Below are 26,580 nucleotides of genomic sequence, written 5' to 3' on the forward strand. Positions count from 1 at the left end.
TATCAGGATAATCTTGAGAGATGATAAAAAAATTGTGTTCCCTTACACAGGCTTCTAGTGGTCAGTCTTGATAACCAATGCTTGTCTGTCCTTGCAGATTATTTTCTGGAAGATTGCATTCAAATGACTCAGTTCATTCCTCCACCCAAGGAAAAGAAGAAGAAAGAGAAGGATGAAGAAAGTGGTGAAGATGATGATGTATGTTTAACTTTTTATTACGAAAAATTAAACAAGTGCCAGTTAGGACTCTAGCTCAAGTGTAATTCATTCAGCATTGTTGAACTTACACATTTTTAGCAGCTTTCATGTTTTTAATATCCAAGATTGCTGTTAACTTCAGAAATAGAATTGAATTTTCTCATTGACCTTGGAAACTGAAGAATTTATTTTTTTGTTGAAGCTAAAATTCTCATGTTTTGTCAGCCTGCTTCTCGTTAAAGATAGAACTGAAATGCTTTTAAAAGTGAAAACATTGGTGACCTTGGAAGAAGAAATAGATACAGAAATATGAGCTTGGTGATAACTTCTAAGGATAAAAATTTAGATTCTTTCCCTTCTTCTCTTGCAGTTGATGTTGTTAGTGCTTATGTACGTTGACAAGAAACTATCACTTTCATGATAGAGCTTTTAATTTGTAGGTCTGAAACTACTGTTTAGGTCAGTTATTAGGAATTTTAAAAAATGATTAGTTTTTCTTGAGAGAAGCATTTTCTTCTCCTTCTTATGACGTTATCCTCGTTCATCTGAATTGAAGTTAAATTAGTTTGATAGCTTCCTGCTGCAAATTTGTATTGAGTTCTAACTCAATGCAATGGAATTATAATTCCATTCTTGTATTAGAAAGCTGGGGAAGCAGGACTTGAACTGCTTATTGTGAGTTGTTCTGTGAGCTGTGCCTGAGATGGTCTTCCCTATGCACACATCTCTCTTTCCTGTTTGCCTGGCCAGCCAGTCTCCACAGGTTGAGTAAATTAATTTATATGATTTATTTTGTGGTTTGTTTTTTTTTGTTGTTGTTTTGGGTTTTTTTGTAGGCCAATTGCAACCTTATTTGCAGTGATGAATATGGCCCAGAAACAAAACACTCCATGGCTCAGCTGAATGAGAAAGAAACTTCTTTTGAACTCATTGAGGCCCTGCTAATTTATATCAAGACCCTGAATGTCCCGGGAGCTGTACTTGTTTTCTTGCCTGGCTGGAACTTGATATATACAGTGCAGAAGCATCTGGAAATGAATCCACGCTTTGGTACAAGCAACTGTGTTCTATTATATTTCATCTCCTTTTCCAAAGGAAACTGCTGACTGTGTAAAGATGAGGGTTAGCTGAGTGGGAGTGGGATTGATTTGTCTTGAGAATGAATGGGTAGAAATGATTATGTTGTGCAAAGAAAAAATGAGATTTACGCAGTAATAGTTACTGACCTTCTTGTATTCATGTTGTAGGAGGCCACCAGTATAGAATTTTACCTCTACATTCACAAATTCCTCTGGAGGAACAACGTCGAGTGTTTGATCCTGTGCCTCCTGGAGTAACAAAAGTATGAGAGCCTTCTGTTTGTGCAGTGTAACACGCTTTGTTCTGTTGTGCTTTTGTGGAATGTATTGCTGACTTTTTTAAAATAGGGGTTATGTAGTTTATCTTGCAGTAGCTAATGTAGTTTATCTTGCAGTCCATCCTTAACTTTTTCTGACCAAATATATTTCAATATGCATTTCCTGTTTTTTATAGGTTATTTTATCTACCAGCATTGCTGAGACTAGCATTACCATCAATGATGTGGTCTATGTTATAGACTCCTGCAAGTGAGTTCATGAAGTAGCTTTTTGTTTTGTAAATCCTATCCTTTGGAATGCAAAAAAGATTTTCTGAACACACAGAACTGCCTTGTGTTCCCATACTCACAGAGCTGAATTTGAGGACTCTAACTCACTCAAGACAAATTTGCATTGTCTTTAGCTGTTCAACACAGTTACAAACCACACTGGCATTTCAGTGGGCTGGTTTTGGTCAGCTGCATTCATTCTGGCACTATTCACGTGAGGTGTCACTGGGTCTCCATGCGTATTTGAAATATGTCATCTGCCAAGTGAATGTTACAAACACTCAGTGTATAGCTGATGGAAAATAGGAAGATTTTTGTAGTCTGTTACAGATCCTGTCTTGCTATGCATGTTCTCTGAGCAAGTTACACATAGGGATCTCATTAATTGCATGAGAACTTTAAGCTTTTGAGACAGTCGTGAAAAATTCATTCTGTATATAGCTTGGGGCACTGCTTTATAAAGAGTATGACGCTTTAGATTCCAGATGGATGGCTAACTAGCCAAAGCTTAGCTAGTCAAACAGAGGTGGTTTGCTGCTTAAAAGCAGTGTGGCTGCAAGGAATAAAATAAGAACTGATTTGGCAGGACTTAAGATGAAGAACGTCTAATCTTAAGTTTTTTTGGGTGTTTTTTTTTTTCTAACAGACAAAAAGTGAAGCTGTTCACTGCTCATAATAACATGACAAACTATGCCACAGTCTGGGCATCAAAAACTAATTTGGAGCAGCGGAAAGGAAGAGCTGGACGTGTGCGTGCTGGATTTTGTTTCCATTTGTGCAGCAGAGCTCGCTTTGAAAGGTGAGGCTGTGCTCTTTAGAAATAAAATAACCTCAGAGACTTCTCCCAGGACTGTTGAATGCTATTTCTGATCAAACTGGGGAAATAATTTCAGAAAGCACGAGCAGGAGATGCATGAAGTCAGTTCACACTGGAATTCTTGGATATCTCAGTTCTTTTGCTTAAAAAAAATGACATGTGTTTGTATGCTTTTACCCATAATATGAGGTGGATAAATAGTTCATGATTTTATTACTAAGAACTTCACTGCAACCTACAGAACCTCTCAGGAGAAAAATAATACTGCTTGGGAATTGAGGCAAGGCAGAGAAGGGCTTTGGAATGAGGATAGGGCTCTAGTCTGCCTTCAAACATTGCAGGCCCCTGGCATCTTCACATAACAGGTGATTTTGTCATGTAAGTGGTAAAAAGCAGGGAAGACAGATGTTACTTTTCCCTCCATCCCCATTCTGTGGCGAGGAATCCCCTTCATGCTGCTGAACCTTCATGCTCTAGCACCTTCCCTGCTGCTGCAACTTTTGACCTCTTCTATCTGCCAAGCTGTTTCTCAGTTACCAGAGCCATGGAAATCTTTTTGCTGGCTGCAGAAGTCTACACAGCTGTTACACTCAGTGTTTGATCTCTCTCATTAAAGTTTCAGTGCCCCTTTCTCACATAGTGGTTAGAGCATAGCTGTGTTTGATGTTTAGCTTTTTGTAAGGTCTGAAAGCATCAGTTGATAAAAAACTTTCCTTAAATTGCTCAAATTTATTTAGATCTGCTGTCTAGTACAGTGGAGTGATTTTAATTAAGGATTTTTGACAGTGAACTGATTTTAGGCTACTGAAGTAATCATGGGACTTCATGACTTTAAGGTTACCTTCCTTCAAAGAATATAAAACCAAAATGTACTAGCTCCCTGGTGCCTAGGAAGGAAAGAGTGTTTGCGGATTTGTGCAGAGAATCTTTTGAGAGATACCATCTAAATCTGGTGCCAGCTGAACCTGGATATCTGTTCAAGGTGTTTTGAAACCTTTTCTAGCTGTCTCTTGTTCAGTGTAGTCATTCCTAGGAGTTCATATTTCAACCAGCAAGCTAAAGGATCACTAACGATACTGTGCTAAAGACTTAAGAGCTCTATCTGTTTCTATCAGGTCTTTTTTCGTACCAGAAAAACACCTTTGGAAAGCATCCAGCAAAAACACTTACTCTTCTTAGTGATCAAAGCAGAAATGTGCAGGAGGAGTTGGGTGGTTTGGAGTTCGTAGAAGGACATGTAGAGAAATGCTTGTATATAAGGCAAGCTGAAAGCAGGTTGTCTGTCTCGGGGTGGGAGACCTTCCTTAGCATTGTAGGAGATGATTGTAAGGGGGGCAAGTGTGGGGCTGGACACAGCCATGCTGCGAATTGGGCTTCAGCCACGCAGACTCTATATGTGGTCAGCTCATGCTGGAAACCACAGCAGGTAGTGGTGATGTGAGGGCTATACCCGCTGTGCATTTCCATTGTAATGGAAACCTCTCACCCTGAGATGAGAATTGAGAAGCATGGAAGATAAATACTGGTAGAAGAGCCTAAGTTTACAGGAGCACAAATAGAGTTGATGAGTTGGCTGGGTGGCAGTATTTGCTTTGGAGGGCGATAGTTTATGCTGATGGAATGACCCGTGATGGTGATCAAAGCCTATGTTCAGAAAAATGTGGGTTTTTTTGTTCTCTTCTCATTCCAGACTTCAAACTCATATGACACCTGAAATGTTTCGAACACCACTGCATGAAATTGCTTTGAGCATCAAATTGCTGTGTCTAGGAGGAATTGGTCAATTTTTGGCCAAAGCAATAGAACCACCGCCTTTGGATGCAGTGATTGAAGCACAACGCACGCTAAGAGGTATCATTGTTTGTCCCCAAGATTGTATGTTAATGAAGCTGACTCCAAGTGATTTCCCATGTATAATGATCACTTACAAACTGCTTTAACATCTCTGGTTAGATTGTTTGTGTAGTAGCATGCTATCTGAAACAGCAAGGTGTTTCCTGGATGCATCGTGTGGGTGGTAGTGTCTTCTTGCAGCTGAAGAAATACTCGAATTCCCAAGTGGAGTGTCATTCCTTTAATAAACTTGAGCCTTCAAACTTAAGGCTTGTTTTGTTATTTTACCAGTAACTTATGCTAGCTTCCAGCTTCCTGTTTTCCAGCTGTGGCACTGTTGTGTATAACATAGACTCAGTTCAGTGCTTAAGGCATTTACAGAACTACTATAAAACTACTAAAGAAGAGGGGTTAGTAGTTTCTTGTATAATTACTGCTTTGTACAGTTGGCTGACCTAAGATCTCACTAGTTTATCAAGTAATTAAAACTCCAGTTTAGGAATATGCAAGCATCAGTATCTTCCTAAAACAGGAGAAACTGAGGTGGGGGTTAAGCCATCTCCCCAGTTTCTTCAGGGAACTAGCTAGAATATGAGTAAAATGAAGCAAGGAGGAACCCGACATTTATGCTTTGGATTTAAAGCAGTGATCTCGAACCTCAGCATGCTTTGCAAATGTCACTAAATAAGCATTTCTTAACATTTCTAAGAACAGAAATATCTATTTGATTGTTGATTGAATGAAAAAATTGTGTGACGAGCCTACATTGCTTGTATACAGAAGGGAGACCAGAATGAAAAACCTAGCTAGGGATATGCATTCAAGTTTAATGAGTTTCTGATCTAAAAGTTTTTAGTGCTTTTCTTACACTGCAGATAAGAAATGCAAAGCCAGGGAAAAAAGCAAATGTTTTCAGCTTTAACACCAAATAGACATTTCTGCATGTGCCTCTGTTTCCTGGATGACCTGTGATTTTTCAGTGCATGTATGCTGCTAGTGTGTGTTTAGGATGGCAAGACATGCTATTCTTCAAAATATTCTTTAGGCTTTTGAGTTCAATAGATACCAAGAAAAATGGATTTGATAGTGGCTAAGGAGTCCTTTATTTGTTTGCTTTCCCATTTAATTGGTGAGGCTACAAAGCTTTTTTTTTTTTAAATGTAAAGCTTTTAGTTATGCTGAAGTTTCCCAAAGTAGTCTGTAAAGAGAGTACGTGAATTATAAGTTTGCATTTTTCATTTATATCTTAAAAGGGTTTTTAAAGATCGCACTTGTATTGTTTTTCTTTGTCATGCAAACTTAAAAAGGGTTTTATAGAGTAGTGTTTAATGGTTATGGCCAAATGGCTAGAAAGATAAGGAGACTCATGAGACCCTTCCATCTGTACAGCAAACAGCCACAGACACTTGTTTGACTTTATTATTGACAGTGGTTTGATAGCTTTGAGGATGAGCTCAGGTGGTAATTTTTAGGTAATGGAAGGAGAGAAAGGCAGGCAAAGCCTCATGGAAGAGAGAGTTTGTGGTGGTTTCTTTTTGATGAACAGAGGGTTCTGTAATTTGGCAGTTGCAGTAAAGACTCTACAGCTGGCTGTGATAGGGCTGCTTTAATTTTCATGAGGCAGAAATTAGGTTAGATTAATTAGATCAAATATAGGGACTTGAAAAAAATTTAATAGTGTAATAATGGTTTGTACAGAAGCAAACTAAAAAGAAATGGAAAAATATGTTTGTGCATTAAATAGTAATTATTTTAATTGTGGAGGAGGTAGTAAAACATCTGTAAAGCTAAAGTAAAATTTGTTTATTTGACCTCAGACCAGTTTTGAAAATCAGGGTGGCAGTATTGTAAACAACATTAAACCTGAATATAGGTGGGGTTCTGTTTAAACACCATTATTAAAATTCTGAATTTCTTATCTAAGGATTTCTGGGATTAGCTAACTGTCTTTGATAATAAGAGATCTTATTTCAGAGCTTGATGCCCTGGATTCCAATGATGAGTTGACACCTCTTGGAAGAATCCTAGCCAAACTTCCTATTGAACCTCGTCTTGGCAAGATGATGATAATGGGCTGTATTTTTTAGTAAGTTTAGTAGTCTCAGTGATCTTTTTTTCTTGTTTCTCTGAGTTCCTGAGCCTCTAGACGTGCACACTACAAAAGGAAAAAACAATACATCTAGATGAGCAATAAATGCTACACCTGGGGATAGGAAACTGAATATTCATGAGAGCAGAGGATAATAACTTCTATTAAAGGGAGTGAAGTAGTAATGAAATTCAGAGTAACTGAAAGGGACCAGTATAGGCTGAATATTTATGAATTAAGAGTGGGACTCTACATGCTTAAGTATAGCAGTGAGCTAGAGGTGGGGAGATGTAAAATTTGAGACCTAGATAAGAAGAAAAATGAATGTACACATTTTGCTTCAACAGAAATAAAGAACTGTTGTTTGTAATTGTTATGCCTGCAGGGTCCTTTCCACCAGAAGAAGGTGGTGAGAAGAACTGTGTATGGATGGGGGAAGGGGAGGGAAGATAGACAAAGGACTTGTGAACACTTGCTGTTGTGAAAGGTTAGCTACTGGAATTGGAGCTGATCTAACATCCCCTTCCTGGGAGGTGTTTCTATGAAGTCTGGTATACAAGGGCCAAATTACTAAGGTTTCTAACCTCAAGCCATAAGTTTTTACTTGATCAACAGCCTGTAGTAGCTGCTGGCAGCAACACTCTGAATAAACCTGATCCTGATACCTTTTGTGGTTTCTTTCAGTGTGGGAGATGCTGTTTGTACCATCTCTGCGGCCACCTGTTTCCCTGAACCTTTCATCAGTGAAGGCAAACGGCTGGGTTATGTCCATAGGAATTTTGCTGGGAACAGGTTTTCAGATCATGTTGCTTTGCTCTCCGTCTTTCAAGCCTGGGATGATGCAAGGTATATTGCCTTGGCACAAAATTGCATGAGAGGTTGTGGATAACACAGAGCGAGCAGTTTTGTGACCGGACTAGATATGTCAATGGATGCTATGACAACTAGACTGGTGCACTTTTCCTTTTCTTGCACAGACTTCTAATTCACCTTGTTTGTTTTTTAGAATGGGTGGTGAAGAAGCAGAAAAAAGATTTTGTGAACACAAAAGACTCAGCATGGCTACTCTTAGAATGACTTGGGAAGCAAAAGTCCAGCTGAAAGATATACTTGTTAATTCTGGCTTCCCTGAAGGTGATTCTACTTGGACATAGTAATTTAATGATTGCTTTTTTCATTCTGAGATGAGAAATAAATAAACAAGATAATCTATGATGAATACACAAGCACAGAGGCCTATAGTGGGTTTGCCATAAAGCTGACCTGCTTTTACAGCTGCGTTCGGATGAAATTTTAGTGCAGTCTCATTCTGTCATAGTTGTCTAAACCAGAGAAGTTGTGATGGCTGTGGTGCAACATAGGGAGATTTTGGAGGCTGAGGTTAGGGCTGCAGGATTAAAAATCTATTAAGCAATTGTCCTTAGAGAATTACCTCCCTGATTTTCTTTCTTCTTCACTTGTTGCATCTCCAAAATGTGCTGTGCTGTGCTTCCCCCCTCCTTTTCATTGGCCTTAGGGAGTCTGTGTGATCTAAACAGTGTGCTATGTGCTCTATGGTTTTCTGGGTTCGTGCCGCAGGAGGGATGTGCAGTAGTGTGTGGCATATTATTCAGTTTTCTAAGGGAAAAAAAATTCTTGATGTTGACCAGGTTCTGAATTTGCCTAATGTTCCTGAGAAGCTTGCTCAGGTTTTTTTGTTTTGGTTTGGGTTTTTTTGTTTTTGTTTTGTTTTTTAATTCTTTAATTTTTTTTTCCTCATGCTGCTAGGATCATTACTGCATTTATCCTTAACTTTATTTCTGGGCAAGATGACCTGAAAACAAGCCACCAGAATCTCTGGGGAGGTTTGTAACAAATAAACTAATGAAAACATCCATTCTGACCTCCCACACGCAATCTGTCTCCAAAACAAATGACAGGAAACACACTGTGGTACAGCACATTCTGGGCAAACCCCTCTCTCCTTGTTTTTTAAGAGCTTGGGAGAGAAAAATATCTCTTTGCAGTAGTATTTTGCAGCTTTTTGCTCTCCATGAATAAATTGAAAATTGAATGTAGAACTGAAATGCTTTGAGTGCAGAGGTCATTTGAGAACAGATGCACATCTGCCAGTTGATTGAATCAGAAAATGCATTGATCCAGGATCCTAAACAACTCTGCTGTGCTGTCCTACATGACCCGTGGATGCAAGCCAGTCTTCTGTTCTCTGTCAACAGAATGTTTGATGACTCAGCCGTTTAACAACACTGGACCAGATAATAATCTGGATGTTGTAATCTCCCTGCTTGCTTTTGGGGTCTACCCTAATGTCTGCTACCACAAGGAGAAGAGGAAAATTCTTACCACTGAGGGGCACAATGCACTTATCCACAAGTCATCTGTCAACTGCCCTTTCAGCAGCCAGGACATCAAGTATCCATCGCCTTTTTTTGTTTTTGGAGAAAAGGTAAAGACTTTGAATTTGTTCTTGTTCACATGCCACCAAGTTGTCTAAGAGGCTCTTTTTGGTAAAGAAGCCATAAGAAAAAAAACTACACAGTATAATGTTTATCTTGTGTTTTGTTTTTTGGGGGGTGGTTGTGTTTTGTTTGGGCTGTGTTTTTTTTTTTTTTTTTTTCTTCAGAAAGTGAACCTTAGGTGGTCGTGGTGTCACTCTGCCTTTACAGTAACTTTCAATCAACCGAATTCAGTAGAAGTAGAGCTGCCTAGAAAGCTCCTGTGAGTTTTGTGAAAACAGCCAGGTCATAGAGAAAGATCTAACTTAGTATCTTCTTTAAGAGATTGCTTTAGGAGCTCTACCATACTAATTAGGCACTAGAGAATTTTTGCCCTTATTACTTCTGCTACTTATGAATCCAGAGAGAAAACAGGAACATGTAGTATGGCAGTGGGGTGCTCCATTTCTGGCAGTTTCTGGTAGTTTCTCATCTCCTGAGGACAACTTCCATTTCCCAAGCTTCTCAGAAAAACCCTGAGAGGTTTTCCCCATGACCTTTTCCTCCATCCCATTAATTTTGTGTACTTAGCACATGCTGTACATGTACACTTAAACCCCTGTGTGCTCTCGTGCTCCAGTGATGGCCATCGTGAATGCGACTGCTCCTGCTCACCCTTCTTTCAAGAGCCATGAATGTGACTGCTTCTGTTCACCCTTCTTTCAAGGAGCAAATGAAGGCAGTGCCTCTGTGTAGGACGTAGCTGTGAGATGGTCCTTGGGCTGCCAGCCTGCTTGTGCTGCCTGCGTACAGTTACTCCAGCACAGCAATAGGGAGGTCCTGATGCACTCTGTCGGCTGTTGCTGAAACCAGCTGTGCACAACACCAGAGTTCCTTCTGCTTGGGAAGTGCTGTAAAGATGTTTTTGAGGATAAGCGTTGAATTAGCAAAGCCTCTTGCTGTAAGGAGAGCCTCTTAAGATCGTACAGCAGAGATGATACTGTAGGGGTTTCTTTTTTGTCACCTTGTCTACACTGGTTAGTTCAGAATTGCAGTTTATTTATGCTGATTTATATATCCTCAGTCCTTTTTGCTGACATGCAACTTATTTTAGTAATGCCAGATAAACCACTTCATTGGTAATAAATGGAATTTTGACTCCTTTGGGCACTGGCTGGGACCTTGGCTTGATATTCTGGATTTCCATATACATAGTTCAGAGCTGTGGGGAGGCTTCACCTCTTCTTCACCCTTTATGACAGGATCCCAAGTGGGTCAGACCTTTGATCTGCCTTGACCATCTCTGTAAAGTGAGCTCCCCCAAAAACACCAAAAGATTTTTGAACTCAAAAAGCTATGCTTTATTAAATCAAAATACACATGGGAAACTAAGAGTGACTAAGATGGTGGCTTAAGAGTGGCTAAGACAGTACCTGGGTGAGACTGGGGTGAAGGAAGGATTTATATGCAGCTCTCTCCCTACCCAGTAGGTACTTGCTAAAATAAAGTTTCTCTCTGAGGTCTGGTTGTCTGTTTCCTGCTGCACTTGGCAGTCTCTCTCTGACCTGCAAGTTCAACACTCCTCATCGTGGCCATTTCTCTGCCACAATTTCCAGCTTGTGGCAGCTTTTCTCTTTTGAGTATGTGTGATATCTTCCAGGCAGGAGCAAATCTTCTCCCTGAGGATAAGCAAGCACAACGAATTCTGCCCATAACGCTCAATCATGCTCCTGTGTGAAAGAAAGGCAGGAGAGAGGCAGCTGTCAGGGTGGGAGGCTGAAATCCTAAGTACTGCTCTTCAGTTCCTCTTTAAAATGAAGGGCAGTAGCCCATGCAGTCAGTGCTGTTATCTCTGGCTTAGGTCAGATGGCTTGTTATTGTCCAAGTGCTCACTTGAAGTACAAGCTTAAAGTCTTGTTTCTATAAAATGACAAAGCGGGCTGGTTGCACAGACTTGTAGCAACTTCCAAATTTGCACGCGTAGGACCCTACTAAAGGAGCAACAAGCTTTTCATTACAGCCCCAGTAATGCAAAAGGTGGGAAGATAATTCAGCTATGCCTTGGTCATTTTTAGGTTGGCAAAGCATGAGATGGCTCTTGCAAAATGTCAGCTGCATAACTGCAGACATGCAGTCGTGGAAAAATGAATACTTTTAAATGACAGGTAGTTTTTGGTGTTGTTTTACACCAGCCAGTGCTGAATCCCTGTAAACGTCTGCCTAGCATTCAATTTTGTATGTGTGTGTGCTCTTGTAATTTCCTAACGCTATACCTAGATATTTTTGTGGTGTTGTTTTTACAAAATTCTCTGGTTTCAGTGGCCAGAGGAAGGTGTAGGGATCTCTTTTCCATTTCAAGAGTCGTATTCCTCTTCCACCTGCAGATTCGAACACGAGCCATCTCTGCCAAAACAATGACCTTGGTGAGCCCGTTGCAGCTGCTTCTCTTTGCCTCCAAGAAGGTCCTGTCGGATGGGGAGCTTGTTCTGGTAGATGACTGGTACGGACCTCCTTGGTGCTTATAATGTTCAGGTCTATGAAAGAACACAGACTGAGGGGGAGCAGCTGCTAACAGACATAAATCTCTATAGAATAGGAACCCTAGAGCAAGTCATGCACTACTACAGGTTAATTGTGAGGGCATTACCTTTGTTTCCTATGAGGAAGGGAGGGGTTTATATTGGCAGCACTGTTTCATGCAGATTATCTGCTTAAATTGAAAACATGATACCAGGCAGCTTCCATAAAAACTGCTGTTTTTTTCCCCTTTAACTGGAACGTGAATAAGACGTGCTATGTATTTTGGACCTCCTCTTCAGACAGAGGCTGAGGAAACCTTATTTTTAAGCCTCAGAAACACAGCTTGAGGAGAGAAATGTTAAAGATTTGTTGGTTGCCTCTGGCAGCATACATTTTATGGCCATGACTAAATACCATCTGGATGTCTCCCCCTGGCCCTGGTCAGTAAAATGGAGGTGAAGAATTGCTTAAGCTTAATTCACTAATATTTTTGAGGGTGGCCTGGAGCTTTCAAAATCTTGAGGAGCCTCATGTTTTTAGTTTACTTTATATTTTTGTATCTTTCTGTTTTGATGCTAGGGGTTATGTATTGAGTATCTGAGTATGTTAAATCTCAAGCATATTTAAAGAGGGATAGTTACGTTTCAGCAATGTCAGATTTTAGGGATCTGGCAAATTTGCCTCCTGAATTTCACATCCCTTCGTTAACAATTAGAATTTAAAAGATGAGAATATAGATTTCTGGCTCAGTGTGTGCAGCATGTAATGAAAAACCACTCCACAGAACATCTTTCATAACAGGTTCTGTGCTAGAAGTTGTAATACATCTAATGTAATTCTTTCTGCTTTAGGATCAAGCTGAAGATGCCCCACAACACGGCTGCCTGCATCACTGCTCTGCGTGCTGCGATGGAGGCTCTTGTTGTAGAAGTGACTAAAGATCCCGAGATCATTCGGCAGCTGGACCCAGCAAATGAGCGAATGCTGAACGTGATCCGTCAGATCTCCAGGCCGTCAGCCACAGGCATCAGCCTCATGGCTGCTAACACAAGGTTAGCTTGGCTGCGTTGGCTCGTGCAGTCGGAGCTCTGGGGCGAGGAGTGCTCGCCACCTCTGCCTCCAAGGACACCGAGAGCCTGAACAGAGCAGGTTAGCGCTGTCAGCTCCACTGCTCCCTCCCTGCACAGTGGCTGCAGAAGCCCAGAGCTAAAATCACCAGAAGAGTGTTGTCCTGTGTGGAGAGGAACTTCAGGCTTTTATTTCAAAGTCAATAGTCTGAGTGTATGTAAAATTGTCATATTCAAAGTCTGATGTAGACAGATCACTGCCTGTTTCCACAGGAAGGACAAGCAGCTCTCAGGAATAAAAGCTGTCATCACCGCTTCCAAAACACAATTACTTTTAAAGAAAAGATAACCCAAATTTATTTTGGGCAAACCTATTAATCTCTGTCTCTGGAAATAAAACAAATATTTGGCTGTGCTTGCACCCCTCCATTGCCCCTTGTTTTCATGTCTTGCTTCTGAAGCAAAGAAAAATGAAAACACCTGTGAGCTGTTAGTAATTTAAGGATCAAAACAAAGAACAGCTTAGATGTACACTTCACTGTGTTTTGCGAAGAGCAAAATAAAGATCACTGTGCTCACATAAACAAGAACGGAGCTCCCTATGCATATGTGTGAGCTGGGGAAGTGGATTGAGGGGAAGACTTTCTATCCCAGGCGCAGACCTGGCTGAGATCTAGAGGAGGGACTGCTTATGTGGCACATTAGGCCATTCCCAGCTTTTCTTTACTGAAGTGGAAAAGGTGCAAAAGTGGAACTGTAATTCAAACATCATATTCTGTTAACAGAAAATAGAGGCATCTTAACTGAGTATCTTGGGAATTTATTATTCTTCTTAATATTAAAAAAAATGGAATCCATAAGATCGCATCAAGTATATAATGTTTCTCTTTGCCAGGTTTGGAGATGGTCCTCGCCCCCCAAAAATGGCTCGCTACGACAATGGAGGTGGCCTCAGAGGCTGGGGAGGTTACCCACGTGGCTCTGGCTACAGAGGTAGAGGGTACAGTGGCTACAGCTACTCCGGCAGGCGCTCGGGAGGAAGAGGATACCAAGGAGGCTGGGGAGGAGGTTACGGAGGTGGGGGAGGCTATCGAGGAGGAGGCTATCGAGGAGCAGGCGGTGGCTTCAGAGGAGGCTGTGGGGATCCGGGGAGGGGCGGGTGGTAGTTACAGCAGTTCAGTGAACTTTGACAAAAGTGCGTTTCTCTCCCAAATCCCTTTCTTGCTGTTACCAGTCTGTTTGCCATTTCAGTTCCTAAGTACAAGTACAGCTCTGTAATATATCATGCCCTTAGGGAATTTACTGCAAGTTGTATGATTTTATTCTTAATAAAGAGTTTGTTTTTAAAGACTTACATGCTATACGTTTAATTAGGTATTTGGATTTGGATTTAGATTTTAAAGCCGTCTGTTGCTAGTTTTGGTTGTAGGAGGTATAAGGCATTCTGAGGAAACCTTTTCATTGTCTAAAACCATTCTTTGCCAAACAAATTTCTAATTACAGAACTTGGGCTCAGTGGGGATTTTTCTTTGTTGTCTAATAAACTGTGCGAATAGGCCTTGCTGCAGTGGTTTTCTGTCTATGCCAGGCAGCACTTGGTTCCTTTGCTGCCAGCCACTGGCCTACTGCATGCTGTGTTACACCTCACAGCACAGCAACCGATGAGCTCTTTTGCTGATTCAGATAATGCGGGAACATGGAATACCTTTTTCAAGACTGGTGTGGTGCTGCTTGACTGCCGAACCTGAAGTGATCTCAGAAGCGTGAACTGTACCCTTCATCTGAGGCATCATTCATTTACATTGCTACTCCAAAATAGTCATGCTTCATTCTTCCAAATACATGAGAAAGAGAGCAATTCTTTAATTAGAATTCATTGAAATTGTAGCCTGTGGATTCTGGACATTCAGAGCTCAGCTGGCTGCCTGGTGCTTGCAGAAGTATATCGACATAGGGGATAAAAAGCCCTCCAGCGAGGTGTGGTTTCCTCTGTATCTCTCAGACTAGCAGCTGGGAAGTGACCTGGAGCAGGGGTGGATGACACAGGGCATCTACACATGACTCTCAAGGGGTTTCTGCAGTCAGGCCATGTTGTGCAGGAACACCTGTGTGAACAAGATGAGGGAAGTGCTCCAGTTTACGATAAATGTGTGCGTATGAATGGTTTTGGGGTCTTTTGGCCAAAACTTCCTTACCTCTCTTACAGCATGGCCACAAAACCAGCTCTGCTGGCCTGGGGCAGCAGCAGGCAGATACCGCATCTCGCACACAATTTGTACTGCAGGGCCTCACCAGCACAGGGAGATGTCTGCGGGCATAGCTTAGTATGAAACCTGTTACGTTACCAAGCCTGGCGGGATTAACCTCCCCACCTCCCCACTAATCCAACTGGAAAGCTTATTCAGAACCAATAATCAGTTGCGCTTACAGGGGTGTGGGAGATGTTGGTGTTTGAGTGAAGTTTAAAGCAAGTCCAACATTTTTTGTATTTCTAAATTCTTAAAAACTAGGTAAGGGTGAAGCACTGTTTCTTTAATCAAAACTGCTAAAAGCCAAATGCCACATGTAGCTTAGATATCCAGCTATGAATTACAGACCTATCTTTGATATTGTCAAGTGTATCAGTATTCATCTCCAAACTTAAATCTGGGATTAATTTAGAGTCTGTATCTTCTTCTGCATCGTCTGATGCAGTAAACTCCACAATCCTTTCTGCTGATGTAGACTTTTCTGTAGATTGAAGAATGGTCACTCTGTGCCACCATTACTGAAAATGTGATTATTTTTCTTCTCCAGCAACAACCTGTTAGGGAATCAGAAGGGATGGACATTGAAAGATGTGCTGTAGCGTTAGCCAGCTTCCCTTTCCACATCTGTATTTATTGCACCCAGACAACACTTGCTTTCCTTGGCTTGCCCCTCAAACTTTGTCTTATCCCAGTTGTGTTACTAACACAAAACTGCAAACATGAAGCAGATGTCCAGTGGTTTTAAAAAGAACTATACTTACTAGTTTCAGTATCAAGCCTACAATCTTGCATATGATCCAATATCTGTTAAAGCTGTCTAATTTCCTCTCTAGCTGTTACTGGTCTTCAAAAGAAGTCAGCATTTAAACAGGAGGGATGGGTGCAAGGTGAGCACAGACCAGAGCTTAAGAGAGGGCCCTACAGCAATAGGCTGTTCAGCTGTTCAGCACTGCTTCAGTCTTTACATGTGCAGAAACAGAACGGGAGATACTGGGAAAAACGTAGATGAACTCTCGTGAGCTGGCCTCCCTTTGGAGAGCAGATTCACTGGTGTTTCTGTGACTGAGTCCTGCTATATCAGTTAAGGTTTTGTTCTGATCAGGTCTTCATGTGTAGTGGGGCCCTTTGCCGCAGTCTGCTTTCAACTACATAATTACCATTAGCTTTTCCCTGCTCCTAAGTTTTCAGAGGTGGAATAGGATACCAGGGATTATCAAGTATATGTACAATATTCTGTGATACTAGCTAAAAATGGTTTTACTGGGGGTACTTCGATGTTAAGTCCTCACTGAAGAAATTCCCTTTTTAGAGTAAAGTTGATGTTTCTCAGGTCTATTTACAAAAATGATTCTAATTTGTAACTGTAAAGCTATAGTTACTATTACTGGAAAAAGACCAAAAAATGTTACCTTAACATTAATGGCACCCTGGCTATGATGTGAGGTCTCTCTGGTTCTGGCAGTATTGCAGTGATGAATTTTGTAACTCTCTAAGATGGCGGTGCTTCTTGGGTACAGCTCAACACCAGTGCCCTGTTCATTAACAAAAAGGTTATTTCTAATTTCATGTTGCTTGTAAGAATTGTTAAAAAAATTAATTGGCACTTAAGAGTACAGCCTGGTGTAATAACGTATGAAATTGTGTAGGTCACGTGCCTACGTCGGGAGTTGCTGCTGGGATGGAGCTCGCAAGGATACCCGGTCCTGAGGACTGCTCATGTCGCAGGTTGTGGCGGGGGAAGGTGCCGTGGACTAGTTAGCATCTACAAATTCCAGCTTAGTTGGTTTTATCTGTGTGCTAGTGTTTTACATATTAAGGAGTGTCAAGCTTGAAAATAGTGCTTAACAATATTCAGTCTGGTTTTTAATACCTAATCCATCAGGACCAGTTAAGTGGGAAAGCAGTAATCCTTGCCTACACTTCCCGTGCCAGAAATGAATAGTGCAGTCTAAACAAGGATTGACATGCTAATGAGGAGCTTAAACAGCCTGGGTACAGAAAACTGAAAATTAACCTGAAGTGACATGTACGTTTTCACAGTAAAAACTGAGCTTGTGATGAGTTTACTGTGTCAGTAAATTGATCTGTGCTTTGTTTCAAAAAGCCAGCTTGTCAGAGCACTTACATCTCTTGTACAAACAAATTTAGTTACTTGAAATTCAAGAAGGATGAACTACCTGAGCTCCAGTAATCTCACTACCTGTGATGGTCAGAGAAGCCCCAGCGAGCGCAGACGTTGGATTCAGCAACCACAACACCATTGACTGTCCTCTGCTGTACTGACCTAAGATATGTTAGGTTTGTATCTTGGGCTTTTGATACCACAAAGTTCTCATGAAGGGATTTGAAAACAATCACGGGTTCTTCTGGTTTTCTGGTTCCAAGTGGAAAAGGAAAAGAGTAAAAGTAATATTGACAATAGTGTCAAAACCATAATATGAACGATAATACTTGTCAGTTGGTTACTTGAATTTTTATCTTGCTTGTTTTAAAACCTCTCACATAAATATTAAAAATGCTACCAACAAGTTACAAAGTTGCCATTAAACCAACTTTTAATCTTAATTTCTTCAAATGGACCCTGTGCTTGCCTGTCTGATTGCATGCACTATGCTGCATTAAACAAAACACTAATGCCATTCATACAAATTGACTGCTCAGTTTCAAAAGCCTGGTGAGCAGAACACAAACCACAAAGGCACAGATTGTGTACCTCCGCACAAGAGATGAGAAACACAGCACGTTCACTTTTGTCTTTGAGGTGATATTTAGAGTCAGTCAAAAAGGAAGACAAGAGTCTGCCTTTTGTTGCTTTGTTAGAGTAAATATGCAATAGATTCATCTCCTCTACACAGTAGTACTCAGGCAGCACATCCCATAATGTACTCCAGGGTAAGAAAAAAAGTCTCTAGCTGTAGGGAGATTTCCACCAATGGAGAAAAATTCAACAGAACTACGCTATGATCTTTACTTGGAGAAAGTTTAAAGAAAAACATAAGTGGTCAGTTGTGGCATCAGCATTAATGGTATCCCACTGATCTCAAGACCACCATCTCCAAAGGAGGATGAGTCCTCCTCTTGAAAGGAAATCTTTGCTCTTACATGGTTTCTTTATAGGAAGATTCTTTCTATGGAATTACTTAGAAACATTTGTGCTTGATCTGTAGAGCATGTGTTAAGTGTGCCTGTACTGAATTTGTTCCTAAGAAAACTGACCAAATTAGCTTTGCAGTTACCTAACTGATCTCCTTTCCTGCCTCCAAATCAAAAATAGGTTGAGGAATGTCAGCCAGAGGAAAGCTAATGTCACAGATAGATACAACTTTATCAAGGTGGGTGGCTTAGCATGCAAGACAGTGATGCCTTACCTGTCTCTGAAAAAGAGATGCAATAAGAGTTCAAAAATAAATGAAGAGATGAACACTTCTAATCAGAAGCTCACCCAGAGCTTTGACAGGAGAAAGACCTGAAAACGGCTGCCTAAAAGCACTTTCTCGGTTCAAACATCATCTGTTGAGAGTGTGTGGCTTTGCTGTATGCAGCAGAAGGGCACGCTTCACTGGTACACAAGCTCTGAGATTCACTGACGTTTTCTCTCGCCTCGTTCCAAATCTCTCTTGTTGCCTGCTCCCTAGCCTCCTGGTGCTTTTCTCCTGATGCTGTCAAGAGCTCTGAAACCTGTTTGGTATTTCCTTGTTCTCAGCAGTAACAGAAAGCTGCATTAAGGCATCCTTAAAATAAGCTGAATAAAAAGCCCTCACCAGTAGCTTTGCATGAGGCACTGGTTTTTAAAAGCAGGTTGGGTTTAGAAGGATGAGGAGATCATTTAAAGAAGCAAGAGATGCTGCCTTAGTGTTGGTGAAGCACATGCATTTTCAGTGTGCCTGTGTCTGGGCAGAAAAGGTGGGGCTGAAAGGCTGGGGTGCAAGAAATAGCTTCAGTTTATCTGTACTACTGCTGGGAGCTTTGCTTTACTGGTTAGCATGAGCCTTCATGTTGCAGAAGGGCTTAAGCAGGATGTATTTCAGTGACCATTCTCCCCTGGAAGTAATGTTCATTAAAACAGCACACCAGAACTGACAGCATTTGAAGGAGCACTTCTGCATTGTTTTCAGATACTAAAAAGCATAAAAATATTGATGAAGTAAAAGACAAACTTGAAACCCAATGCCGTATTTTGCAAGATGTGAGACCATTTGATGGTGCAAGGCATCAACCTGAACAAGGAAATGTGCGCAAGTGAGTGCAGGCATTCAGATAATTGGTGCTTGCAGGCTTTAAATCTGCAAGGTGTGAGTTACTGAAGCACAGCTGGAAAGTTTGCTGTTGCTAATTTCTTATTAAACCTGTAACCTTATGGGAGTGTTAAATACAATGCTGATGTTGATGTTCTAAAAAAAAAAAAATCACACCTTTCAAGAGCCATCAGGGGGGAGGACCTGCCTACTTTAGAGGTGCTATTACTGCTTAACTTTATGCTGCTTTAAAATATGTATATTTTTTATATATACATATGTTTTATGAAATTGATTTTTCACTGAATTTGTGCTATAATGTATTGCAGTTCCACAGTATTTTTCCCCTAGGTAGTAGCTAACAAATTATACTCTGCTGTTTATTTTCATACTGAAAGCTTTCAATCCCGTTAAAAGCTCTGGTAAATGTACTTTTCCATACCATTTGCTAAGAACCATTAATAAGGACTGCTTTTGACCTATGGTTCATAAAGACAGGGGTAAATTATAAGAGAATAACATACTAAGGTCTAATAATAATGTCTTTAGTTAACAGGGATAAGTTTACAGCCTTGTATTCTCCTGGGAAAATGACTGTGTGGTCTCCACTGTACCAACTTTCTAAAGCCACGTTTAAATTATCATGTTGCTGAAATGGAGTGTCCACAGAAAAGTCTTTCACCCGTACAGGAAAGAGTGAGCACCACTTCCTACATTTGAGCAAACTAAAAAAAAAAAGCAGACATAAAGTTTCAAATTTAAGAGCAATTTTAAAATCTTCTGCCCTGCTCTGTTTCCTGTAGTCAGTTCCTTTTGCAAAGAGCTTTGTAGATACTAGGACTGTATTTCGGAGTTCCAAGTTTTCCTCCCACGCTGCCGTCTGCAAAGAGATATTCAGAAAGACTATACTGGAAAATACATGAAGAATTGCCTTTTTTTCCTAGCTACTGGTTTTGTGCACACCAAAGCTCCTGACCTATAGTCAGTGTCTGGTGTGTAATTCCCCACTGTTCCTGTTACCTTCTACTAAAGGAATTAGTTGCTCAATGTAGCCAAATGGGTTTTTTTTGGGAGGGAAAGGGGAGTAAGATTTGCCTCAAGTGCATCAGCACTCTTTCCAAGGAAAGAAATTGCAAGAAAAAGAAAATTCTCAACTGTGGTGAGCAGAAAGAATAATAATATGTTTGGTCATGTAGCTCTGTGCCAGCTGCCACTATTATTGTAATGATGGCCCAAAATTCTCACCTACAGATGGGGAACAAAAAGTTGAAGGTCCAGTCCTGAAAAGATACATAGTAGGTGGTACCTAGGAGTTTAGGAAGGCTTCCAAGGAAGAAGAAAAGATACCTCAAGTGTTGGAGTTTTTTGGATGATGTTACTTATTGTAAAGCATGTTAAATTATTAAATTATCTAACATCTTAGATAATTCCTCTTTCAACTGATTGCCCATTTTCACGCTGCTCTATGGATAATTCCAGTGCAATAACCCCTTCAGTCGGTCATTCCTTTTGTGCTCAGCTGCTCAGACCACCTGCTTGCCACATCCAAATCCTCAAAATAAACTTTAGCTTCGTGAAATGTCAAGGCTCTGGGCTTTGACTCATGTTTGAAAACAAGTGCTGAAGTCTAAACACTGCTCTTCCAGCATAGCCACCTTTATAATGTTTGTTTGACAAATTAATACAGCTAGGGCTAAAACTGCTTTGATGGAGTTTAAGTATAACCTAGATCACCATTTCATGGTAGATTTATTGTAGTTTCAATTCTATGCTTTCTTACATAGGAACTCTGCTTCATTCCATGCACTGATAAGTGACATTCCTGAAGATGTTTTCTAGATCTGTTTTCTACTTGTCCTCCACTTTTCACCCCTTCACTCTGCAGGCCTGATCAATTCTGGGATTTGGTGACAAGAAAGAATTTGAGGATTTAGGATGATCCAAACTCTGCACGGTGGGAACTGTATAAGCATGGCCTGCCGGATGCTCTCAGAGCAGAAAACTTCTGTGAGAGACTCCCAGTGATGTCATATTTTCCAAGGCACCATTATAAACTTTAACTTTTTTGAAATCTTCGAGTGACTCAGAAATCTGGCACTGTGCAAAGTACGAGCTTTTCTGGTATGATATGAGCATCTGTAGTGGGTGGAAGGGTAGACTTTGCCGTTAGGAGTTCTCCTAATCCAACTGAAGATGAATTTAAGGAACCGAGGTGGAAGAAAGAATCCATAAATACCAGGTGCTGATCAGAGCTCAAAAGTCTCAGGACAACCAAAGACCATGGATATGAAAGTCAGGATTAAAACACAGTACGTTATCTAATACAAGGATACATTATGGTAAAAAGCAAAAAAATATGTATTATACTGTGCCAGGTAACAAATAGAACATTTTGCCCAATATACTTCTGCCCCACTACCCCTCTTAAAATATAAAATATTTCTGGTTGTGAGTAATTCTGGTACATAATCACTCTAAGTCATAATTAAGGAATTTATATGTTCATTTACATGAGAAAAGAGATTTTTCTCCCTGATACTGTCAGATTTCCCATGTAATTCCAGACAGAAGATTTAATCCAGTTTAATGTACATTAATTGTACATTCTTTATATTCTGTGTGCAATGTGCAAGGCATCTGCATGTTAGCCCGTGGATATGCAGGCAATGAAAGCTGCAGTTTCAGGTACTTACTTATTTTCTTTTTTATTCTTTCCCCTAAATTTTCAAGTAGCTAATGGTAACCCCAGAAGGGTTACCAGAGATGTAGGTGTCCCGTTTCTTCAGCTGTTCATGCAGCACAGTACGTTTTCCAGTATTCATCAGCTTCTCCAACACTATTTTGATAATGAATCAATTCCAAACGCAAGATTTTTTACTTCTCCAGATGTTTTTAAAATGGTGACCTGCTGCAGCACGAATAGTTCCTCAGCCAGAGCTGACTGTTTCTCACAACTTTCATCATCATGCCAGGCCCTCCAAATGATGTCACTGAAGAATGTAAAGGATATCTTCATGTTACAGTATGTAACATGACAGCAGGGAAAAGTTGTCTTTTTTTCTTTTTTTAAACTCACAAAAGTTTGCAGATAATTTTCCTAATATGGAAAGACTGCAAATAATATAATTAGATGAGAAAAAATTCTGGTATAACTATCATTTACGGGGGGAAGGGGAAGAGTAGGAAGCAATCCAGGACAATTAAACTTATCTGTTCTTCTGCAGAATATAATCGGTAGCATACAAAATAAGCAAAACTTTCTTAAAGACAAGAATTTGAGATTAGTAGCATTACTGGATGTTTCAAGCAATTTCCTGAATACATCCCTGCAGAGAGATAAGGCTGAAGGAAATGAGAACATGTAAACACATTGCAAAAACAACTCTGGAAGCAGAAGGAAAGGGCTGCTAAACTCATAATACAAAAACTAATCACAACAATGGAAACAGGTTCTGTTCTTAGGAGAAGCCAAATTAGAAGATTTCTAGTGCATCACTGACTGTGAAACAATGTTAGACTTTTAGATATTTATAATCTCTTGGAATGCCCCCATGCTTATAAACAAACAAAGTCAAAAAGCCCTGGACCTTGCACAGCTTTATGCAGGAAAGGCAGAATGTGTATTTTAAGACAAAGGTTTTCAACTGTTATAGGTCCTGAGGCCCATCTCATTTGAATGACCAGTCTCAAACTAGGTAGAACAAAACCAAATTAATCAATTAAGTTTTGCTCATTCTCTAGTTCATAACCTGAATCTCGAAGACCCAGGAGAGAGCTTTGAACCGCTCGCTCACATGCATACCACGCACACATCCAAACTACTTGGATCAGTTGGGACAACAGATGAGCAGTAGCACTGGTGTTTACTGTGCGACCTTTTACAGCTGCCATAAAATGGTTCATCCTCCTCCCTTAGGGCTAATGCAGACATTTGGTTTGGCTAGTGGAGCTGGCAGGCGGCTCACAGGACTAGCCAGAGACCCAGTAATGCTTCTGGAACAGAGTTTGGCTTCGCTCATCATTTGGGCAAGGCAGCAGTCTGCCACAAAAGAAGAGAAGAGGCTTTAAAAAAATACCACACTTTTGTCTACAGAGGCCAGTTCCTCTGGTGCACTCCGGTAGGAGAGATGCACTTGTATTAGCCCAACAGAAGCCGGGTGGCTCTGCTATGCTGGTAAAAAAGAAAATGAGCAAGGGCGATTAAATAACAGATGGGTTAAGCCACGCTGACCAAAAAGAACAAACCAAAAATAGACACCAGTGAGTCAGCATCTTCATCCTGCACCAATCCTTCCCACAGCAGAAAGAAAAAGTGCCTGTCAAAGAGCTCACTAAGGAACTTCCAACTTTTTCAGCCCAGGAGAGGCACTGGAGAGGCTGCCAGCCTTGGGAGCATCTCTGATGCAGCAGTTATCACAGAAGTTTGCTTCCAAAAGGCTTCTCTTGTTTTTCACAGGAGCACCTGTGTTCACATGATTACAGTGGTAATGGTTCAAAAGCATCTGGTACCTATAGGAGGACGTGGATATTAGGTAGAAGTTGAAGGAGCAACACACATTGATCTTGGTTTTATGTAAATTAGGACAACTCATGCAGAAAGATGTTCCTCTGCATATGCTAATGACTGCTAAAAAAAGGATCACCATCATCATCAGACGGTGGGAGATCTAGCTTTAACATCACTTTGTTCCCAAAACTCATAGTAAACAGCCCCCGAAACAGCAACAACCATCTCACTAACATTAAACATATTAATAAAGCTGAAAGAGGCAATCTTGTGTTGGATGAAAAGCAAGCAGTTATTGCATTTGTTTGGAAGCAGATCCTGCATGCTTACTCTTGGCAATAATATGATAATCTCTTAACACCGTGAAGATGATTTACACATATGATACTTTTAATACTATTAACAAGAAAGACTTCAACAGATATGAAACCCACTGTGCAAATGAATGTTGCCATTCTCTGCAGGGAATCACACATTCACTAGGTTCCTCTAATTGCATGCTCATATGGCCCTCACCTACTCTGCTGTTAAGAGTCTTTGCAATTTTTGAAGTAGGCTGTAATATATAAAGCTAGAAAAACAAAGTCAAACCATTAGGAGAAAAGTCTTCTTACGAATTACAGGCTGCCATTTGATAAGCTGTATTCTAAGGGTGAGGCACCAAAAATGAAGCAAAAAAAATCAGTGGCTAAATGTGAAAGCATTTTCATGTTTGCAAACTCCGAGAGTTTGAGATTAAGATTTCTTTTTCTTCCCTAATTTAGGACAAAGTCCAAGACTAAATTTTTCAAAGCTCAGAAAGAGAGTTTTGTCTTTTAGTCTTCCAGATGGCATTTATTGACAAAGTTTTTAAACAATTTAGTCTTAATTTTTTTTCTGAAAAAAACCTCTGTGATTCAAACTGATTGCTTTAGAAGTGTCACTTTAAATTTATCAAAGAGACAAAGACAATTTTGCAACAATCTTATCTCCCTGAGTGGTTCTCAACCACAAGAGTCATCGGGATCCATACCAATGTTCCCTATCTGACATTTTTGACCAAAAAAATGTTTTAAAATGTCCTGTCAGCTCTTGAGATTGCCTTAAATTGCCTTAATTGCTATAGCCTTAAAAATGCCATGCACTGAGAACAGTAAGCAAGAAGGAACAATGCTTCTGGAAGTAACAAGAATAAGGCAAGGGGAGGACACACAGCTTGAGTGAGGAGACCAAGTACCAGAGATTTCTGTAGAGCCAAGGATGGGGCAACTAGAAGCCGATAAACATTTCTATGCGAGATCAGCTCAGCCAGGCAAGCTTCCTAGCAATGTGACATCGATTTACTCAACATACATTTTCAGTCTTACTGCATTTTAGATTCACGTTTTCTATGATTCCTCTAATACTATTACCAAAACAAAGTAAGCTTTAAAATATTTCTGCTATGGATACAGCTCCTCGGTTAACATTGTATCATCTGTGAATGGTGAAATAGTGAAAAAAACTAAACACCTCACAACTTCCAAAGCCTGGGCAATTCAAATCCAGCATCACCCTGTCCCTCTCCAGGCCAGGCTTCCAGCAACATTATGCAAAGCTCCAGAACATTATCAGTTCTCTTGATATATTTTCAAAATGAGAGGAAAATCCTTCAGCAAAAGATACGGAGGCTTTGAGCTGACACGATGAACTCTGAGGTGGTTTGCAAGTAATCTAATTTAGATAAAAGGCTACATATGTCAGTACCTCCTTACGTTAGCATCGTCATACACACAAAGAACTAGAGAGACAGATGTAGCTGTATGATCTTGTGATTCAACTCACAAAGCTACTTAAATAAATGGACTATAATATTAAACTAAAAATCAGTATTTGTGAGAACAGCATCTTATCTTCCTGTAATTCTTTCCAGGCAGAATATTTTTTAGTCTATATGCAACATACATGAAAATAATGGCTACATCAGGTAGCTATAGTAACCAACATCTACAAGCAAGCAACAAAAGCGTATTTAAGCTGTCCCAAATGCTGGTTTCTGAATTTACATTTTAAAGGATTGTTCCTTTCCTCATTGCCTGTGATTCATATATTCAAAGTTGTCTAAACAATGCAAGTAGCTTACTTAGCTTTCCCACACTATATCACTTATTTTCCCACACTATATAACTTATTTTCCCATACTGTATAACTTACTTTGAGTTGCTTCCAGCTTCGATGGAGCCTTCGTTTTCAGACTGAAACCTTCCAGGTTCAGCCTCGGTAAAGGTGACCTTCAAACTCTAAGTGGAGACTCCCCAAAAGAGACCAAAGGAGGAGGAGTTACTGTAAACTTAAATATGGACTCAGTTCTGGTTTGTTTTGTTCCAGGTAAATGATCTTTGCCCAGAAAGCAAGTTTAGTAAAACCAGATCTGCACAGCTGACTATGTAGACAGCTATCCCTGAGAAGGACTTAAAAATCACTGTAAATAAATAAGTGAACAAAAAGATGTGAACACATGGTAGCTGCAAAGACATGTGTGTATAAAAACATTTATATTATTTCTGCATATGCTAATGGAAAGATTACTTCTAAAATGTACCCAGTTCTCACATCCAGCATTTTTACAGTGTTAAAAATTTGGAGAGAGTTCAAAGTGATCACAAAGTATCCAAGGCCAAAAGTAGCTCTAATGAAAAGACTTCAGCCTAGTCAGCTTACCCAAGAGAAGGCTGGGAACTTAATCTTGAGCTGAAAGTGTTTACATAACAGAAGTCTTAAAAGAGAACATTAGTTGTCTTTCTAAGAAAAAAAAATATCTCTAATCACAACACACTGTGCTTAGTAATACTCATTTTATCCCACGGAAAGACAACTTCCTTCACTGAGAGAGACCCTTGGTGAAATTCTATTATATTAAATACGCTATACAGCTCATTAGCCTACTGATTTTAACATGAGTTTTCATGGATCGTCAGGATGCATATCATCATGGATAGCATCAAGGATACACGAGACAGATAGCCAGAGAAGTTATCTCAACAA

At 40.2% G+C, this 26,580-nt stretch overlaps 1 protein-coding gene and 1 long non-coding RNA gene across 6 annotated transcripts in view; one reads left to right on the forward strand and one right to left on the reverse strand.

Annotated features, from left to right (window-relative positions):
• The window catches only part of DHX9 (DExH-box helicase 9), a 28,695-nt gene extending 14,642 nt beyond the window's left edge, over nt 1-14,053 (forward strand). For 3 of the 5 annotated variants that reach the window (XM_072867907.1, XM_072867905.1, XM_072867906.1), the window contains exons 15-27: nt 98-198; nt 1,035-1,248; nt 1,446-1,540; nt 1,732-1,805; nt 2,472-2,624; nt 4,333-4,493; nt 6,450-6,561; nt 7,249-7,410; nt 7,571-7,698; nt 8,781-9,010; nt 11,384-11,499; nt 12,371-12,571; nt 13,482-14,053. In XM_072867907.1, the coding sequence (XP_072724008.1) occupies nt 98-198; nt 1,035-1,248; nt 1,446-1,540; nt 1,732-1,805; nt 2,472-2,624; nt 4,333-4,493; nt 6,450-6,561; nt 7,249-7,410; nt 7,571-7,698; nt 8,781-9,010; nt 11,384-11,499; nt 12,371-12,571; nt 13,482-13,752 (2,018 nt within the window). In that variant the 3' untranslated portion in view covers nt 13,753-14,053. The remainder of the gene's footprint in view (nt 1-97; nt 199-1,034; nt 1,249-1,445; nt 1,541-1,731; nt 1,806-2,471; nt 2,625-4,332; nt 4,494-6,449; nt 6,562-7,248; nt 7,411-7,570; nt 7,699-8,780; nt 9,011-11,383; nt 11,500-12,370; nt 12,572-13,481) is intronic. The other 2 variants (XM_072867908.1, XR_012043432.1) reach the window with 2 other exon arrangements.
• A 1,258-nt stretch (nt 14,054-15,311) lies between these two features.
• Nucleotides 15,312-22,011, reverse strand: LOC140653902 (uncharacterized). Its single transcript, XR_012043271.1, has 3 exons — nt 21,764-22,011; nt 16,245-16,367; nt 15,312-15,389 (listed from the first exon to the last, which is right to left on the reverse strand). It is a non-coding gene; the product is annotated as an uncharacterized lncRNA (long non-coding RNA).
• Nucleotides 22,012-26,580: the final 4,569 nt, after the last annotated feature.

The sequence above is a fragment of the Ciconia boyciana genome, chromosome 7, assembly GCF_034638445.1.
Source record: "Ciconia boyciana chromosome 7, ASM3463844v1, whole genome shotgun sequence".
In the NCBI taxonomy this organism is placed as follows: Eukaryota; Metazoa; Chordata; class Aves; order Ciconiiformes; family Ciconiidae; genus Ciconia; species Ciconia boyciana.